The following is a 19,783-nucleotide window of genomic DNA, read 5'->3' as shown; positions in this document are numbered from 1 at the left end:
TGAAAACGCTAGTCATGAATGCACTTGCAATTGCAGTGAATCGAACGGGAATATTAGTATGAAATTATGCCCAACTGTTTGCTAACGACAATTAAGATTTCAAGGAACGTAGAACTTTCTGGTATTAAATGTCCATCGAACTAATCCCTTACCCGCTGTTAACGTATACAAAGTTAATATTGCTACGAAATTTGCCTGACGTGATACCGTTCGTATCGCAAGATCGTGGTTTTATGTACAATCAATTTGTTAGGGTAGCATTATTTACAGTTTACTTAGTTTGACAGTAGCATTCTTAACTTAAACTTTCTTTTCGACTTAAATGTTCTTTTCCGACTAACTGCCTTCCGAAAATATTCTCTTAATATACATTTTCATAAGCAAATTACTAATTTTTGTTAAAAAAACTGAATGGCATTCAGTTTACACTCCATTGCGCCCCTCTGCTCTGACCAATTTGGCCCATTTTCAATACCAACCGGCGTACAAAAACTTCCAATGTTTGAAGTCGATATCTTTATTTGTGCGACAAGAAGAGTGCCAAAAACACACACCACACAGCCAAACAGACAGACAGACGGACATGGCTAAATCAATTCAGAATCTCATGCTGATCAACAAAATATATGTATTCTTTATAGACTCTCTGAAGCTTCCTTTTGGATTTTACATATATTTTGGGACAAAAAAAACAAAATGAGTATACCACCAATCTTACAGTTGCGGGTATAAAAATATGCATAAAATACCAGAATGAAATTCTGACAAAAAAGACAGCAGATGTGATTATGTTATATGCTTTCATAGGCAGCCAAAGACCTCGACGAAGTATAGCTTCAAGGCAAGGAGGCAAACAACAAAATATCTAAAAAAAAAAAAAAACAAAGCATCCAAAAAGTATCTTAGGATGGGCAGGAATTTTCAAATTTGATTTATGCCAAATAACTTTGACGTTTATTTTCGAAACTTTTATAATAAATAATTTCTATGCTTTAAAACTATTGAAAAATGGTTGTATGTTTTTCTTTCTTTTTTTTTTTTTTTGTTTTTTTTTTAACTCCCAGTAATGTATTATTATTTATGCGCGGAATAAAATATGAAAATAAAATTTCTTTTTGAGATTTCATTTATTGCTATTTTCCGTTGCTTCTTCATTTCCAAAAAGAGAAATTTACTAAAATAATATTTAATTTGATTTTCTTGCTTTTTAATTCTATTATTAAATCGCTCATCTTTAGTTTTAGCTATTTTTAAATAATTAATTGAGCAGTTTAAGAAAAGATGTATTATCTCTTATGATTATTTACAGTAAATGTCGGCCATAGCAAATATTATAATTGAAAAGGAATTAAAACTTTGAAAAAGTTTAATAAATCCTTTTAACCTAAAGGCTTCGATGAATATTTTAGTTTTAGTTGTGCCAAGGGAAAGCATTTGACGGCAAGAAATCTAAAGAGAATACTTACTTATTCGACATGTTTATCGGGAATGGTTCTTATCTACATATATAATTGAGGGGGGAATAATGCATAATGCACAACAGTGAAAATAAATAAATAGACAAGTGATAGATAAAATGAACAAACGTTTATTGCAATCCAATCAGAAACAAAGTGAAGAGCACCCATCAATTGTATGCATAATGGAATATAAAATCAAATACCGTATGGGCGATGAATAATTTAATGTCTGCAAACACGAATGGAGCAATTACTTTCATTTTAAAGAGCACAATAAAATTGCATCATGATTTTGTTTTTTTTTTTCGCCTTCTTTAGTAATTTGATAGTATACTGCCGCCGTGATCAATTTTAGGCGTATACAGCTTTTCATGCTAATCGCATTTTTGAGTGCGAACAAAAGGGAAAGGAAAGTTTATTGAATGTAAAGAGCTTGCAATTAATTTTACATTTCAAACAAATACTTTTTTTTGTGTTGTTTCCTCGAAAATGATATGTAGAGCAGCCACAGCAATTCATATACGTATCATAGATACGCGCTTATGAGTGACATAAAGCAGACATGGAAACAATTAAGATTAATGTAGAGTTTTTTAATTAATTTTTGTTTTAAGTTCCAAAAGATCTACGCTTGCATACTCGATGGAAGATGAGCACCTTTGGTTAGCAGAAATATCTTAAATGACAAACCTATGCGCGATATAATGAAACAGAAAGAATGAGGTTAGTCCGAAAGAATTCGGGGAGAGGGAAATAAAGAGGATACTCTTGAAAAATTACTATTTAGATTTGAAGAGGTTCGCTTAGCGATAAGCACATCTTCTAATTCTGATTATAAGATTTAAATTGTTGTTGTTTGGTAACCGCTTTAGCAAAAGTTCTTTACAATCTTCGAACAAAAGCTTAAGAATGTAGGATTGAAAAACAGCGATATATATATATATAGATCTGTCCAAACCACAAGTTATCTCGCTATGAACGACGGTGTCTAAGAAAAGAAAATTCGCTGAAAACTTCATGGGGGCCCAGATTAATTACCCTGCAACTGCAACGAGCGTCATCCCCACTACATAGTGCAAACCATAGGGCCTACTTTGAAAGGTACAAACTAAATCTTGATGAGTAAAGTATTACTTTATTTAATATTGACGAACACTTGGTATGCGGAAAACTTGCCAAGTTAAAGACTTTACAAAATGCATATGTTCTTCATAGTAAAATGAATGGATTTGAACCATCCACCATTATAATAACTTTAAAGCTGATTCTAGAAAAATTATCGAATTTCTTCTTTGCTTGTTTAACAATGAAAATGGGTTCCCGCACTACTTAGAAAGACAAAAAGCTAAAACGAAATTCAGAAAATTACGATCGGAGTCCGGTCAAATCATTCAATCAACTGCAAAGACATTGCTCTCATTTTTATCGCACTAGTCGCCGGAGGTTAAAACGCTTCAAATTGTGTAACATACTGTTAGCATAACGGGGCGTAAGCAATTAATCGACCACACATTTGGCAAGATTAGATCTGCAAGACTTCTAATGCTTCGCTGCGAAATGTACAACCAGTTCACCTTTCAAACAAACGCTTCTGTTAACCAAAGCCTGGAAATTCGACAAGCAACTCGCTCTAATCACTTTGTTGTTCACCAGTTTCGTACTTACACCAATAAACTCATGAGTTCTGATGGTAAAAATTTCGTAACTTTGCCGAAGATATTTATAAGAGTCTTGTAAGCATTTTTGAACCATAGTGTGCTGCCCATAGTCGAAAAAATCACATCGTTATGTCTGAGTATTTGCCTAAAAAACGACGGGAATATAAGATCGCCCCAAGGACGGACAGATATAAAACTGCCTTCTTACACGTTCAATTGAATTTTTAAATTTTTTTTTTCATTATTTGGAAGTAAAATGAAATAAATCAATATGTATTTTATTTTAAAAACAATTAACATTTTATTGCATATGATGGTAGTTTGTCTTTTGATCTCTTATGTACCCTGCATATAAACAGAATCGCGTATGTATGCACATGCGGACAGTCCTTTATATATATATATATATATATATATATATATAAAAGCAATTATACATACATTTGTGTGGGTAAGGACTCGTGCAGTTGAGTTCGCTGTTCATAAATATTGTTTATTCACATGTTTATGTAAAAGTTTTTCTCGTATGCATCGATTTTTATATGCGGGTTTATCAATGCAATTTGTCACGCGCTAAATTATATTTCATTTTTCCTTTTCAAAAAGGTTCCTCCATGCAATATATATTTTTATTTATTTATTTTTCAATAACGTGATTTTCTTTTTTCTTGTTTTACTTTCATACTTTCGTTTCATCTATCAAATAAAATAAATTTAAATTTAAGTTTACTTTAACATTATTTTAATGGCACAATAGTGTGATTTGCTCTAGTATTCATTTTATATTTTCAAGTAGAGCACTATATTTGCTTTACAATTGTATCGGAAAGGATATGCGAAAGTGCATAGTTGACATTTTATAAGCTTACATCTTTCCAATTGCAATTCTGTATCAATTCGACTGCGTTTACTGTTTAAGATTTTAAATTGATATAGGAGTTTACAAGCAGGCAGCTCTATTAATGAACCGAAGAAAAATCCTTTCCTAGAATAACTAAAACCGATAAGCAAAATCAGGAGATATATATATATATATATATGAATATATCAAAAGATACATATATACATATAGATACATATATATGTAGATATACATATGTACATGACTTGCAATGGTTTTCGTTTATGAAAGCAGCTGAATGAATTTCAATAAAATATCTCAAGAATTGACTTGGGCAAATAACGGGTTCGACAAAACAATACATGGTCAGATATCATGGACGTAGGCAGACAGTTGGACCGACGGGCTGACATACTCAAATCGACTCCTAATATGGATCTGAATGGATCAACATAATAAGAAGGATGACTAAACTGGGGGACGGGAAAAAAATGGACGGTTCTCAAATTGCCAAGTTGGTGTACTTATATCAGCGTAGACTGTACCTAAATTGATGAAAATGCCGTATCAAATACTTTCAATAGATTTTTTTTTTTTTTTGGATAATGACTTACATATCGAAGTTCGACTTGATGCAGCACCAAGACAACAGCAAAAGTTAAGGTATTTCCGCACTTATATCATAGGTTTTAATGTAGCATTCTTGCCTAGTGTAGGCAGGAACGAAAATTGGCGGCATACAAATTATGTATAAGATCACCTTATCTTCAGAGGATATGTATATATATAAAAAAATCCTTACTAAAGTTTAAGTTTTTTTTTTGCCATGCAAAGAGCAAAACGTGGCCAAAAAATATATCGAAGGGAGCAAGCCTAAAAATAATCACTGCGTGTATAGCAAGCTGTCAGCGATAACTAAAAAACTATTATTATTAGTAAAACTTATTTAGACCGAAGAAATAAATTGTGGGAGTAACATAGCGTAAGCGCTACCAACTACTACTGCCGGCTTTTTCTTTTTAGAAAAGATTAGATAATCAGTTCACTAGCTTTGCTTCTGAATTCGAACCGTCCAATTTTAGAAAGGTTTTGGCCCCCACCAGTTGTAAAAAATAAACTTAACAGAACAACAATCCTACGACAATAACTTTATAACCTACAGAAATCATTCACTTCCTTATTCGATAGAAATCTTTATTAAATTTTTGCTATCAGTTTATGAAATATTTTATAGTAGGGACGCCAATGTTATATAGTATATAACATTACGGATTTTTGCCAAAAACGTACATTCCAACTTACGTATATTCTTAATCATAATCATAATCATAATCTTTAAATTATGACTTATGAAAATTACAATTTCTAACAATCAGGAGTACCATCTGAGTAGGCGATAGACTGTAAAGGCCATTCAATATTTATAAACACAGCTAAAAGATGACTATAGGCAACGATCCAACTGATACGCTCTTGTTTAATGAAAAAAATTTTTGTATTTTCATGCATCAACTCATGATGGCGTGCAGCGAAGATTAATCCTAATCTGAACATAAATTTCTCTCTCTTTTACTTATTAAGTGATATTTATTAGAAACGGTTGAAAATTTGTTAAGAAATTTATTAAGATAATCTTGCCCGGATCAAAGATTATGTCCACATGGTACAAGTACATATTTCTTTCTGAACGTTCGTCGTAATTTAGCTTGTAATAAAGGTATAATTTGTGATCAATAGTCTATACACACACACACACTTTAATTTAGAAGGCTTGAGCCCTGTTGTGTAGGTGATAACTCAATAACGAATATAACCTTTCTCTTATATGTGTCTGAGTAAATTGAGATCTACGCCAAAATATAGATGTGCGATGAGTGTGATGTTCGGGACAATTATTTATTATGAAGAAAGAATTCAAAGAATTCGCCTGTGACCAATTTTTATATTGAGGGCGGATCGATTTTGTTTATGAGCTCTTAAGTGAAGAAAGAAAATCGAAAAATTTGCCAAAGTTTTAAAGTCTCAATAGCGATTTCAGCATCCTACAGAGAGAGACAAAAGATGCCAGAAGCTTAATCAATGCCGCTTTACAAAAGCATGTACCTTAAGGCTGTGAAAACATTTTTGTAACATACTACGTTACATATTTCGTTGAGATTATATTTCTTTAAATAATAAATTTAATAATTTCATTAATAATGAAATTTATTGCCATAATTTATGTAAACAAACCTACATAAGGGTCAACCCAATGTAAAAATCACACATATTTTCGCGACAATGAGCATATATTGAAGGATATAAATATACATTCGAGAGCAAAGAAATCGCATATCGTTTACATTTTTACTTCGAATCTAAATATTTAATTAATTAATTTTAATTTAGGTTGCAAACATAACTTAAGCTGAAATAATAAAGTACACACTGATAGCATTTGAAAAATACATAACGCTCACCTTTGACCTTGAAAAGCTTTAGAGTAAACACTAGAAATAAAACAATAGAAATACCCGAAATCGTTCGTTTCAGGTAGCGGGGAAACTAAAACAGTAAAATTGATAAGAAACATTTATTGAGACAACCTGATTACCTACCCTACCGTGAACAACAATTTCTACTCAACTCTTCATCAAATCAATAAGTTTTTTTACACAATCCTATAGTATGCAATTTGCATACTTCCTTAATTCCGATTCGAAGCTCTTCGAGATTTCAGCAGAGGACGAGTTTCTGGCTCGTACTCGTTTCTTCAGCACGACCCATAGGTGCGCAATAGGGTTCAAATTGGGGTTTCGAGGTCACGCCATAACCGGCACATCAATCTCCTCCAAGTACTGACGCAGCGATATGTGGTTTTGCGCATGAAAATCAATCCCGAAAAAAAATTTCCATAGAGTCTTCCACATGATTACCTATCTTGCACTCTCCAGATAACAGTGCCATCCTCCGTAGATCCACAATCCAATTTACATATTCTCGAGCGAAATGAAGGCGTGCTTGTCGGTGGGTTGGGGTCAATTTCGGTCATGTCGCTGTCAGGCATCCTTCGGCTAGTCTTCTTCTAACCGTCCTTCGACTGACTTCCACTCCTCTAACTTCCTAAAGCTAAGCTCGTGCCCGAGTTGAACTGTATTCAACCCGCGATTTGATGATGTGACGTTGTGACAAGTGAAAAGTCATCACGCCGTGTTGCAACACATTTTCAGTCCCTTCCTCTTCGCCGAGTACATCGCTAGTATACACGTCAAGCACCATATCGATTTAAATTCGTGCGATTTAACTTTCATTCTGCCGAGCTTCAATTAGTATAATCACTTGGGACGCTGCTACCGACATGATATTCATTTTCTGGTCGTGCATTGTCTCATATTCGATAACGATCATTTTAAACTGCGAGCTGGTGTAAAAATGCATCAGTCCTTATCTTTTTCGAGGAAACGGCGCTAACTGAAACGAGCGATTCTGGATATTTCCACTGTTTTATTGCTACTGTAATGATTTTGAGGGCCAGGTTAAGCCCTATGTGCTTTTCAAAAGCCAACACTATGGACTTTAGTTGAATTTTAGTTATGCTTGCAACTTAATTTTAACTTATATAAATATTTAGTGTGAAAGTGAAAATGTAGAGGGATGTGCGAATTTTTTTTGCTCTCGAGTGTTTATGTAAATCTACGAATAATTTTAATTTCAAAAGTAATAATGTAATGAATTTACAAATTTATTAATATATTATGTAAATAAAATATATACTAAAATGCAATTTTAATTATCTGTAATTCTCACCACCAGAAGAATTTCGATAATTATTAACAACTGATTAAATTTGTATCTAATCAACCAAATAAAACACTGCGACAAAGGACTCTTTTTTTTTTTTTTTTTTTTTTTAATTGCCCGCAAAGTTATGTAAAAGTAATTATTGCAACAAAATCAAAATTTCGACTTAAACTCAATTAAGTTTGGAAATTATTTGTGTGTCAAAGAGTGATAAAAATGATAAATGTTGGAATGAGCGTAGATGAGTATGTACGCTCCTCAATAATATTATCAAATTATCCTGATGATGATAATAATGATGATGATTGTTAGCACTGCAATGAGGCGGCGGTTTAGAAATTCCCATAACTGGGAATTTATACACACACACACACACACACACACACACACACACACACACACACACAAAAAAAAGCAATTACGTGCTAAGATTACAGAGGAATGTGTAGAACAAATAACTGTGTATTAAAAACCCAGGTGATATTAGAAAAGCTCTTGACGACAACGACGCCGCCGACGACGACGACGACGACGATGATGGTGATGATGATGGCGTTAGTGTTGGTAAAATGGGAAGGATTATAATGCTGATGGTGGTGGCTATGCAGAACAAAGCCATTGCAATTGAAGTAAAAATGTAGTAATTTTCTGCTTTAGCATCACAAAAAGTAGGTTTGTATGAGAATAATTGTGCAGGTGTATATCAAAAGTACAGGTGCGTATGTATCTATGTAAGAAACTTTTTGTAATACCCTCTGTGCTCCAAATAGTTGCTTGTATGCCTGACAGTCACGACCCAACATAGGACACTTAATGAAACTTTATAAGCATACAAAACGTAAAAAGCCCTCTGTGTGTACTCACGCACACGTACACTTACGTAATGAAAATTTGACTAATACTTGCTAAAATTGTTGATACATTTTTTTGATAACATTTTACTCGTTTTTTTTTTTTTTTTTTTTGTTTTCACTTCTATATGTGCGTGCGTGTGACAATAATTTGAAACTGTTACTTTGTAAACGTGTTGAACGTGCTGTGGTTTTTGGTCGATCAGGTCTAATGAGGGGCTATGCAACAACACCTTCGTAAGCACAATGGCGGCACACACAATATGTACGTTAACTCGTGTATGCATAGTCACGATTACATGTTAGTTTCGATTTAAACATTAAAATTGCAATAAATATACCTTCGCCATGTCACTCATCACTGTTAGCTCACATAAATGTCAAAAGTAGGCCGGCAAACATGTGTTCTTTCTTACATGTACATCGGTTATAATGTTTACCCATCATGTTCATGCTGGGGTCTGAAGTTCACTCAAATAACAAATAAGCTTACTAGCAATAACAGCAACTAACTTTAACAAAGGACAACAACAACAACAACAATCGATATGAATGACATCAATATTACTGATGTTTTTTTTTTGTTTTTTTTTTTTTCTTTTTTGATATTCAAAGTGTTAGACTATTTTAAGGTAACAATACGCACAAGTGCTACATATATCAAACATCACAATACTACACGCATCTATTGGTCCACAAATATGTTTAGGTAAATTTGTTATTGTTGTGCGAAATAAAATGAAGGGCTGTGTCACATGCCGTGTACGTTTCGATAATAATGGATTCTGTTTGATTTTCCAATTGATTTTGACTCAAATAAATATATATTCATTTTAATCAAAGCACAGAATATTGTTTCGATTAAATATTTGTCGATACCTTAGTAGATGGTCTCACTCAATGCGTACAACGTAGGTATCATGCGTTTGCCAGTAAATTATTTTGTAAATAATAAGAATTGAAAAGAGTATGGTTTCAATTTTGAAAAGCAAATAAAAATTAGTTCAGTAAACGCGTTTCAGTACAAATTCATTGGTCATTATTCGTTGCTGTATCTCGCATCTTTCTAAGAGAATTTGAATTCCGAAACAACAAAAATTCTTTGACATCAGCAAGCAGCCAATGCTTGAACTACCAATAAAAGATCAATACTTTCTACTTTCATATTTTAATGAAGTTTGAACGGGTTACACAATATTTTACCGAGAGTCGTCTTGCAAAAATATCATTTTATAATGACTTCCCGCAATTTTGTCGTTCACTTTCTTTAATTGCTGCGTTAGTAGCTTTTCCTAGCGACAGTTTGTTTCCGTTCGAACGACACATATCGCCGTACACATCATAGATAACGCAGCCATCTGTAAACAGTTTACAATTGTATCACGTATTTATGGCCCTTTGTATGTGACGTCAAATTGGCAATAAGCATTACGAAGACTTGGCTTTGATCAAATATTATTTTTTCGTCGAACTATTATTGCACGTTAACGGTATTTTTAGAATGAGACAAATTTTCATGGCCTTCACATTCAACTCATAGCGTTTTTCGTCAGCTTTTAATAAGCTTTTGTTCCTTACGAAGCACTATCTCATCGCATGATAGCATTTTCCTAATGTATTCAAGGCTTTATTGCCTAAGTTGATTCCACTATTAATACTGATAAGGTACATAAATATTTGATCAAGTGTTCAGACGCATTTCTTGTCATAGCTTGTTCAGTTCGCAAAGTTCCCACAATTTGAGGACCGAAAGATTGCATAATTTTACTCCCAAATATCAATCGATAATGTCCGAATATGAAGTGAATAAAAAGATAATAAAATATGATTCGTCACGTTTAATACTCTTTTTCGATTATCTAACATATTCCCTGTCGCCCTAGCGTTATCAAAATATTATACCATAAATATCGCAAATAAAAAATTCTACTGATTGTCACATTACGCATAATTTACCGAATGACTGACTTTTTCGCTGAAGGGATCTTTCTTTATCTTTCGACTTAGGCGCTTATATCGATTAAATGGTATCCTATCTCTTTGTATAGAAGTCTGGATTTAATCTAAGATTAAGTCAATATTGTAGGAAAAGCAGAGCTTAACTCACTTAACCGTAAGTGAACTGCACATTTTCGTAAAATAATATTTACGCAAGGGCGTGAAGATAAATTCAAATTTCAAACTATCAGCGCTAACAGCCAAAAGTTTAGGCTTACGAATAAATATGGCATGATAAGCACAAGTGGCTACGGCCTTCATCGTCTTGTCTTAAAGAATTATGATTTGCTAAAGCGTTTCTTTCCTTTTCGACATTCTACACGCCCATTTTCCCGACAAATGTTATGCAAGTCAGGCACATAACTGGAAATATGTAGAGCGATTTGTACAGAATTTCATTTGCTAAGTTTTCATTACCTGATCATTCATCCTAAATATAGTATATCCCCCTACCATACATACATAGTCGACTCCAATTTTGCCTGTGGCAAATATTAATTAAGATATTGAAAAATTCTTTAGTTCATTTAACTGTGTATTTGTTTTAAGTTGTTGTTGTTGATTGTGTATCAATGAAATAACTTTTGTCAGTAAATATAAAATAAAATTGAAATATATTAATTAAAGAAACTAATACTAGAGACAACTTTATTTATATAACTTTTTATTATCAACTCAATAAAAATGAAATAATTTTTTCTTTATTACACATACTAATAGCATCTCTCACTTCTATACCGAAAATAAGCATTATTTTTAATATGTAGAATTCATTCTGGTGGTAAGCGAACACATGCTCATACCACTATAAAGTATTGTGGGCAAGTTGTGGAACGATTTGACATTCAGTTAGCTGCTGAAGCTGTCGTAAACGAAATCACATCTTATTCTAGAGAAAAGAAAATTTCCTAGAATGCTAGGAAAGTGAACAGTGAAAGCAAAGAAACGAACATTTGTACTATTAACTTATTTTTAAAGAATTTCAACGCAAAAGATTTGCTTAAGGTGGAGAGAATTGAAGCATTGCTAAGAGGAAGTTTTTACAAATACTACTTCTGAGAATTATAAATAAAATTTACGCTATTGCACAAACGCACTATCTAGCGTTGCGAACTTCACCAGGCGGAGGCATGCAATGTTAGAAAGACATTTTACGTCATCTTTAACTTCATCTTTTGACGAAAAAAACTTTATAAAACGAAGTTAAGCTATGGGTGGGCTCGAAACTTTTAATTCTTTACTTGGAGTTGAGTGCTGTAGCCAAACGACTAAGAACGTAAGTAGCACATAGAACATAGGGAAGTTTCCTAAGGAAAGATCACATTCCCAATGCCAAAGAGCAAAGAGATTTTCTCATTTCTAATTGAATGTCACAGTTACCATATCAATTAACTCCATAACAAAAAAATTGAGAAAAAAATTTACTTTGTTAAGAAGTATTTTAAATTAATATTCATTACAATTTACATGAGTACAAGTTAGATTTTGAAACAGATTTCTTTGGTCGTTTAACGTACCTTGTCGATTTAACCCCTCGGTCCCCAATGACACAGGTTCATTTTGCGTAACCGGCGCCCTCCAGAGAGTTAGACAATTCCTGTAAAGTAAAGGCCTAAACTAGACTGGAGAAACCAGATATATTGTATATGTATTGTGTATGGCCCAATAAGCCTATTCTGTGGAGTATTGAGGCCTATTATTACGTCTAATTATTCGCTTTTGGAATGATAGAAACCACAACCACGACGATATCCCCCGAAGGGCCTTACCCAGCACTCAGAACTCACACATTGGTTAACTGCTGCATTTAAACTGCGGACTGGACATACAAGCTTCCACCGCGGTCTTCACATGTATGTAAGTATGCAAATTTCCTCCGAAGGAGCTTGGCAAGCCCCAATCTGCAATAAAGTAATGCGATCACCTTTATCCGTAGAAACTCGTGAGGTAGTGAGTGGGCTACTGATCCCCGTCGAGCGTAAAGATAGCCTATCAAGCCTTTAGTCTTACTCTTGCCTTCGGAGTAGCCATAGAATCCTGACACGGGACTACCCTTCTTAAGGATATATTAGCATCGCGTGTTATATCTGACATAGCGGGCGGTACAATGCTGTCAACTATTACTAAACCAATATATTTTACTTAACCAGTTACCAGCTGGTTTGGTTAGTATTTCCTTCCTAGCAATGGTCTATGAGAAAAGAGTGCCTCCTCCAGTGTACCCCTAAGCTATCTTTCAGAAAACTTGTCGCCAAGTTATAGATATTGCAAGCCTTAAATCCTTTTTCGCCATTCCTCCGCTTCCAGGGATCACCACGAGGAGATGAAATTTTCGGCACATCTATGCTCCCCTCAAAAGCATAGTTTATCACCCCAACTTTTAAAACACGTTTTTTATTTATTACCCAATGGACTGCAATGGACATTGGAAGCATTTTAACACATAATGTTGTAGGGAAATTTGCCAGGAATATGTACAGTTGAGAGCTAGTTACACTCGAATTTCTCAGTTACAAAAAAAGTGCCGTTGGGTGGCAAATGAGGCTCGACCATAATCGACCATTAGAGCAAATGTTGAAGAGCTCCCATTGTCACGATGAAGAATGATCGGACGGCGTTTCTTTGTTCAACCAAAGATTTCTAGGAGCTAAATGGTTGTTTACCATTCAGAATCAGTCTTTTATGCTTCGCTAACGACACGGTCGCTACGCGATCAGTTATTCGACAAACAGAGTGCTTCAAGTATGGATTTCATTCATCTTGGAACATTGTTTAGTTTACGGCGCATCCATGATGCGCCGCCTTATACAATCTTACGTATGTCGGTTGAAGCATGTCCAGTGTGTTTCTCATGCATTTGATTGTCTGTTACCCTGATTAGACATGATAGGGATTGCCACCGATTTTTCATGTAGTATTGTCATAATTTCTATCAAGTCTTAGCTCACAAGTTGCATTATTTCGAAAATTAAGGTCAAGATGCAAATATGTGTTTTCGAAAAATTGGATTTAGGAACTTAAGCACATATCATACATGAAATATCTGCACTGTTGCTGAACGAATGGACGGACATACGTGAAGAAAAATAGTGCTTACAGTTCATAGAAAATTTCTCCACATACATGTTGTTGCTTAAATGTCTACGATGCCTTTCTTTTGAATGGCAAAATGAATGCGCATTCCTCCTATGTATATAGCGTATATGTTAAATGATTAATGCTCGAAAGATTGATGATTTAAATTAATGAATTTAGAAATAATATATGGAGCAGACAGACAAGAAGACTTAAAAGTAAATTGATGCATATGATAAGTAATGCAGCAGATAAGTTTTTTAATGGGAAAGCAGCCAAGCACTCGATGTCATTTTATGTTTTGAAAACTTAATATCTCTTTGAGCGAATAAGTTTACATTACGTTATACTTTATGTTCTGGTTATAGTTATATGTACAATATCTTATTGTACGCATATGTATATAGAGAGGAATTTGTGAAAATCGTACATTATTAATATGATAAAACTTGTGTATGTATCCATCAAACGCAGCACTTAATAATAATAATTAGAGGAGAGAATTCACGAAAATTTTTTGAATTGTTAATTGAAACTAATTGCACTTGTCACTAAAGGATAACTCTGAGATATTTATTAATAAAAACATAATATGCAGATATGCGTGCATGCAAACATTGCGTATAAATAATTAATAAATGAAAAGTTTAATTTGAAGTGATTCGAATCTCTTATGCTCATCAACATGAATATATGTGGGAATTTATATGAAGGCTAAATAGTAAATAAATAGTACCTCCCTCCGAATTAAGAATTAAGACATCGACCACAATGACATTTTCTTCGATAGATTTCCTCCAGCCACTACTTTAATAAAAAGGTTTGATAGGTTCGCATAAGCATTAGAAGGTGTACAAGTAAATTATGACATAGCGTAACGAAATTCAGATTCATAGGTTATCTGCAAACTCGAATTTGAATTCGAATGATGTGCTCTAAGGTTTGACAACGAGCTTTAACGAGCTTTAACTGGTCCAGAGCTGCTAGGTTTTGAACTCTGCTTAACGTACAACATAATATTGCTAAATGTTGTAAAAAGAGATCACCTCCCAACTATTTCAGATTTCAGACACACGTCATATTCGCTAAGTATGTACGATTAGCAAATACACATTCGCCTGGATAAAGGAAGCATCAATCATCAATGTAATCAAAGCCTTAATCCTTATTTCAAACTCCGAAGCTCGCATGCGATTTTTTCTATTATTAAGCTTTTGAGCGCAGTTGCTGAGGATTTTGTAGAGCCTTCCTAAGCCTCATAGCTTCCATATACGAGGGACACTTACCATAAGGTTAAAGCGTACATATTTTTTTACGACCTCTCTGATTTCAGTTTCTTATTATTGTACCCTTGTAGTCCTAGACTTCTATTCTAGCTATAGATACGTCATTGAATATTGCTAGCCGATATTAAAAGAAGGGAAAAATAATTTCATAATGCATGTCATAATGCATGTTCTCACAGGAAGTGTATGTGTGTAGTATGGGAATTAATTCTGTTAATTTCGTTGGCTGCTAGTTCGACAGAGTTATACTATTTCAACGAGAATTTCTATTTCACTCTCCTTTTCGTTGGGTTCTTTGTTTTTGCATTTTCCAATACTTCTAATTAGCTCAGTGACTGAAAACCGATAACAAACATATGGCCGAGCAATGCAGAGTTAATTTTACAATAATTAGAAAACCGAAAACCATATTTTTGCGTTGGAAAATGCAAAATTTCACTAATCAGTAATAATGAATGATATATATTCGGGCAAATGCATTGAAGAGTTCTATTTACTGACTGCCTTTTATTAAAAATTTTCACTAAACACATTCGCAAAACTTAACATTCATACAAAATATTTTGATAGCGTCGTTTAGTGCAAATTTTAGCAAAGCGCATACACACATACATGTATATATATATATATATAAGTACGTTTAGTTATGAGAATGCTCTATATACGTAAATAGGCACATTTGTGGCCATAACATGTGTGCAGTGCAAAGAAATTTAATTAAATAAAATGAATGCGAGAGAAGACGTTATGTACGTATAGTTAAAGGCTCAATCGTTGTAAAGGAATATGTTTTTCAAAGCTTAAAAGTGAAAAGCCTCCATACATATTTATTTGTAAAGCATTACTTGCTTTTAACTTTCAAATTTCGAAAAACATTTTGGATGTAAATTTGCCAAAAAATGGATAGTCACATACACATACAAAGATAAGGTCATAGGTCGTATAAGAAGAATACTATCGAGATGCCGTTAGAGACATATTTAGATATTTACAAATGGCGAAAGGATGGCAATCGTAATCAAATAAATGGCCAATAACGTTAGTGAATGAAGAATCTCAAGTGGTCATTAGAAAGGGAATTTTACTAAAGTAGAACAATTAGGGACCTATTCGATTCTGCTTCTTCTACGCTACTAATTAAATTTCTTCCCGATTTCTTTCCGATTGAGATGACTTTACTGAACCCCTCTAAGACGACTACATATGTACTTACGAAAGAAAAGAGTACCCCATATATATATATATATATATATATATATATATATACACCACATCAGTTGTAAGATAACTATTGCCGAAATCATACGATCTTCAGATAGCATCAAATTTTAGTTACAGTCATTTTATTGACGCTACACACGAAATTCAGATTTTTCCATTATTTTACAAAAACAAAAGTAACGTCACTAAAACAATGGTAACTTGTAAACTAATTGCAGCAATGTCATTATGGCTTGACACTATCTGGAAAATCATATGAACTCGTCAATAACGCCGATATTTATATGTTACCCTATGCCCTTATTGAATGATGTGTCATATACCGTTGCACACCTGAGTACACACAGCAAGTGGTGTAGCGTACACTAAAGCAATTTTTTAGTTAATTGAATTCAACTGCATTCATTAAACTCTACGTTACTTGTGTGCAGCGCAAATAAAGTTTGTGCGGATGTGCGTACATACATAGCTTCTAGAAGAATTTAAAGTAGAAAGACTTATATTAAATTGATCGTTTCATTATCAGTCCCCAAGTCACCCACCTATATGTCGGTCGGCCTGTTCATTTGATGTCTATCCCTTTGTGAATGTTCTCAACTTTGAAGATACTTAGACCCAAGGATGAAGTCCGTTGAAAATGAATTGAATTGGACTATTTGTATGGCTACAAAAACAAACACACAAAGCGTTTGTAAAAAAAATGCATTTGTAAAAAAAATCCTTAAATAAAAAAGATTCCACTTTTTTTTTTATATTTCTTGAGAAACGCAGTTTATTCTAAGGCATTTGCTTTCACTTTATTTGTGAAGCAGCAATGCGATTACAACAACTAACGTGCAAAACTGTCCTTAATGATAATGACGACGATATCAATAAATAAGTAGCAATAACACCGGCTCTAGCACTAAAGTGCCACTATGTCGAAAACGAAATTCATCATATACTCTTGGCGAGGCAATAGGAAAGAAAAACCAATAGAAAACATATTCACACCTTGTATACCGTAACTGAACTTCACCTTTATTGTGGCTGCAACAACAACATATTATGGGGTCATCATGGAAAATTAAAGCAACGTCGATGCCATTGTCATCATCATTTGCCACCAAACATTATAGTACTTATACACCAAGCAAAAGGTGATCACATGAGATTACTGTCACATCCTTGGTTAACTAAAGCAAAATTCATTGCACAGTTAGCACATAAAAATGTGCTCGAACTAAGATTTAGCAACATGAAGGACAACCAGTTAAGCTCATAATGGTCCGAAGTATTGATGCTGTTGCTGATGTTTAGTGTCAACAGTTCAAATAGTTCCGTAGGTGATGTCATGAGGACACAAGAAATGCATTTTATTGAATTCGATATTTCACTTTAGACAATAACGATAGAGCTTATGATTAAATTAAATAATGATTGTAAGCAAAACTATGCTATCTCGTTTAGTGCGTCCATTTTGGCATTGATTACACGTTTTATGACAGTTCATAACCAAACACGTTCCACATAAGCATACATTTAAAACACAACAGCAAAACTAATGCTGTCCCAAAAAAATTCGAGGACTAATTGTCTGCAATTACACTCCTGTTATAACTGTAGTAGCCATTGGTAATCACGAGTTGCGGTTTTTGTCCAGAGTTGCTGATGAAGATCAGTTATACTTTGATGCAGATATAAACGCGTGAACGGCATTGCATTTTCAACGAAGAAGAAAAGCATAGAGAAATGAATGAAGATAAAATTTTAATAGCGACTGAGGAAGTTGTCAGTGGTTTTTCTTGGTCAAGAAAAAAAAATTTCTTAAAATCATGTGAAGTGAACGCGCTTGAATAAATCGGTGTAAAGGGCAGATAAGTTTTTTGTAATGTTTTTGATGCATCCCACTACATTCTTAGTTGTTACAAGCAAAGCTATTCAAGCGAATTTTTTTAATGGATGCAATTGTTTTAACTGCTATTTAAAGTAATGATTAAACAAAGGGGAGAAAAGAAACTTGAAAAATGCTTAAGAAGTTCATTTATATATGCTTTGAGGAGTGCACTTAAACTAGCGAAGGAAGTGTTTAAAAGTGTGCGTATGTATGCGGTTGTGCGCTCATCCTGTTCAGCATCTAATTTATTTACTTGCCTTAGACTACGCATCCTCTTTGCATTTGCCATTAACGATTCAGCGAAAGCTGTGGCGGCTTCATTTCCATCCATGCTCAGTGAAATATTTTATAAATATGGACCTTAAAGTAACTTGCACATGACATGATGACAGGGACGAATAGTTAAAAGTCGAAATGGTTACTGATGCGTATTTATTAGCCGGATGCAGTGTCGTAGCACTCTTAATACATACATACATATGTATATAACCACAATTCACGCTTTCAGGTGAAACGAAAAATGTTGCACACACTTTAAAGGCATATTAAAGAAAGAAGTCATTTAATGACTTCATATTTATGTTACAAATTCCCTTTGCCGCTTCCATCATTAATACTCGATTCAACATATTTCGGTAAAGTCACTAAGTATTAGCCGAATTTGATATAGTGCCTGGTGGTAGATCTTTCGTAACGTTTTGTGCGCTTTTCCTCTATTGCAAACGTATTCACATTCATTCATATGCATGCATGTATGTAAGCAGGCAAGTGTGCCTATACATGGTCGCACTAAATTTTATTAAGCGTATGCAAGTGCATCCTAGATAGTGGAGGATTTTAAAAGATTTCTTTCATTTCAACATCATGCTCTATTTGCTTTTTAAACCGAATACACACACAACACACACACACACACACGAACAATGCATGTTTATCTTGAACAATGGACTGCTTTTGATATAACCAAAAAAGTGTTCCATTCTCATAACCAAACTAATGGTTTCACGATTGCATGTACGAGTAAATGCATACTTTCATGGACTGGGAAGGATTTATAAGCTTTCAATTGTCTTTCAAAAACTGAACCCTCTTCCCGTTCTACCACTCTCTCACTCACTCACTCTCTCTCTCTCTCTCTCTCTCTCTCTCTCTCTGCCCGTATTATCCGTCTGCGATTTAAAGTAAACATACAGTTCAATGTGGAAGATGGGAGGCAAAATTTAATATTTTGCAACACGCATACACACTCACCCGTGTATATTCTTAAATTCATTAAAATGCTTTATTTATATTTACATTGCTAAAAGAAAATAAGTATGCTTCTATAGGGTACTTCATGTATTGGTTTTTTTTTTTTTTTTTTTTTTTTTTTTTTGTTAACTTCAAAGTAATAACTTACGATGACATGTCATTTTTATGCCCATGATCGAAGGATGAGGGTTATATTCGTTTTGTTAAAACGCCCAGAAGCAAGCATAAAAGATCCCACATAATATACATTCTGGATAAGCATCAAATTCTAAATCGATTTAAGGATGTCCGTCTGTCCGTCTGTGTAATGTCTGGTTTAACCACTCTTGCTACCGCAAAATTGGAACAATCGACTTTAACTTTGTTAGACACCCTGGAAATTCTTGCACGCAGCTCTGTAAAAGTAGAGTTAATTTAAGTAAAACCATAGACAGCGACCGATAACACTATTGTTTTTCTACTACGGAAACTGGATTAGATATCACT

At 33.9% G+C, this 19,783-nt stretch overlaps 1 protein-coding gene across 6 annotated transcripts in view; it reads left to right on the top strand.

Annotated features, from left to right (window-relative positions):
* LOC119638049 (proteoglycan Cow) overlaps positions 1-19,783 on the top strand; it is a 152,417-nt gene that overhangs the window by 86,568 nt on the left and 46,066 nt on the right. Inside the window, exon 1 of one of the 6 annotated variants that reach the window (XM_038034643.1) lies at positions 11,784-11,864. The exons of the other annotated variants lie outside the window; for them this stretch is intronic. Within the exon in view, the coding sequence (XP_037890571.1) occupies positions 11,799-11,864 (66 nt within the window). The 5' untranslated portion in view covers positions 11,784-11,798. Of the gene's footprint in view, positions 1-11,783; positions 11,865-19,783 lie in introns of those variants that run through there. 6 annotated transcript variants of the gene reach the window in all.

Source organism: Glossina fuscipes, unplaced genomic scaffold (genome assembly GCF_014805625.2).
Source record: "Glossina fuscipes isolate IAEA_lab_2018 unplaced genomic scaffold, Yale_Gfus_2 62, whole genome shotgun sequence".
Classification (NCBI taxonomy): domain Eukaryota; kingdom Metazoa; phylum Arthropoda; class Insecta; order Diptera; family Glossinidae; genus Glossina; species Glossina fuscipes.
This window is presented reverse-complemented; position numbering and strand designations above follow the sequence as displayed.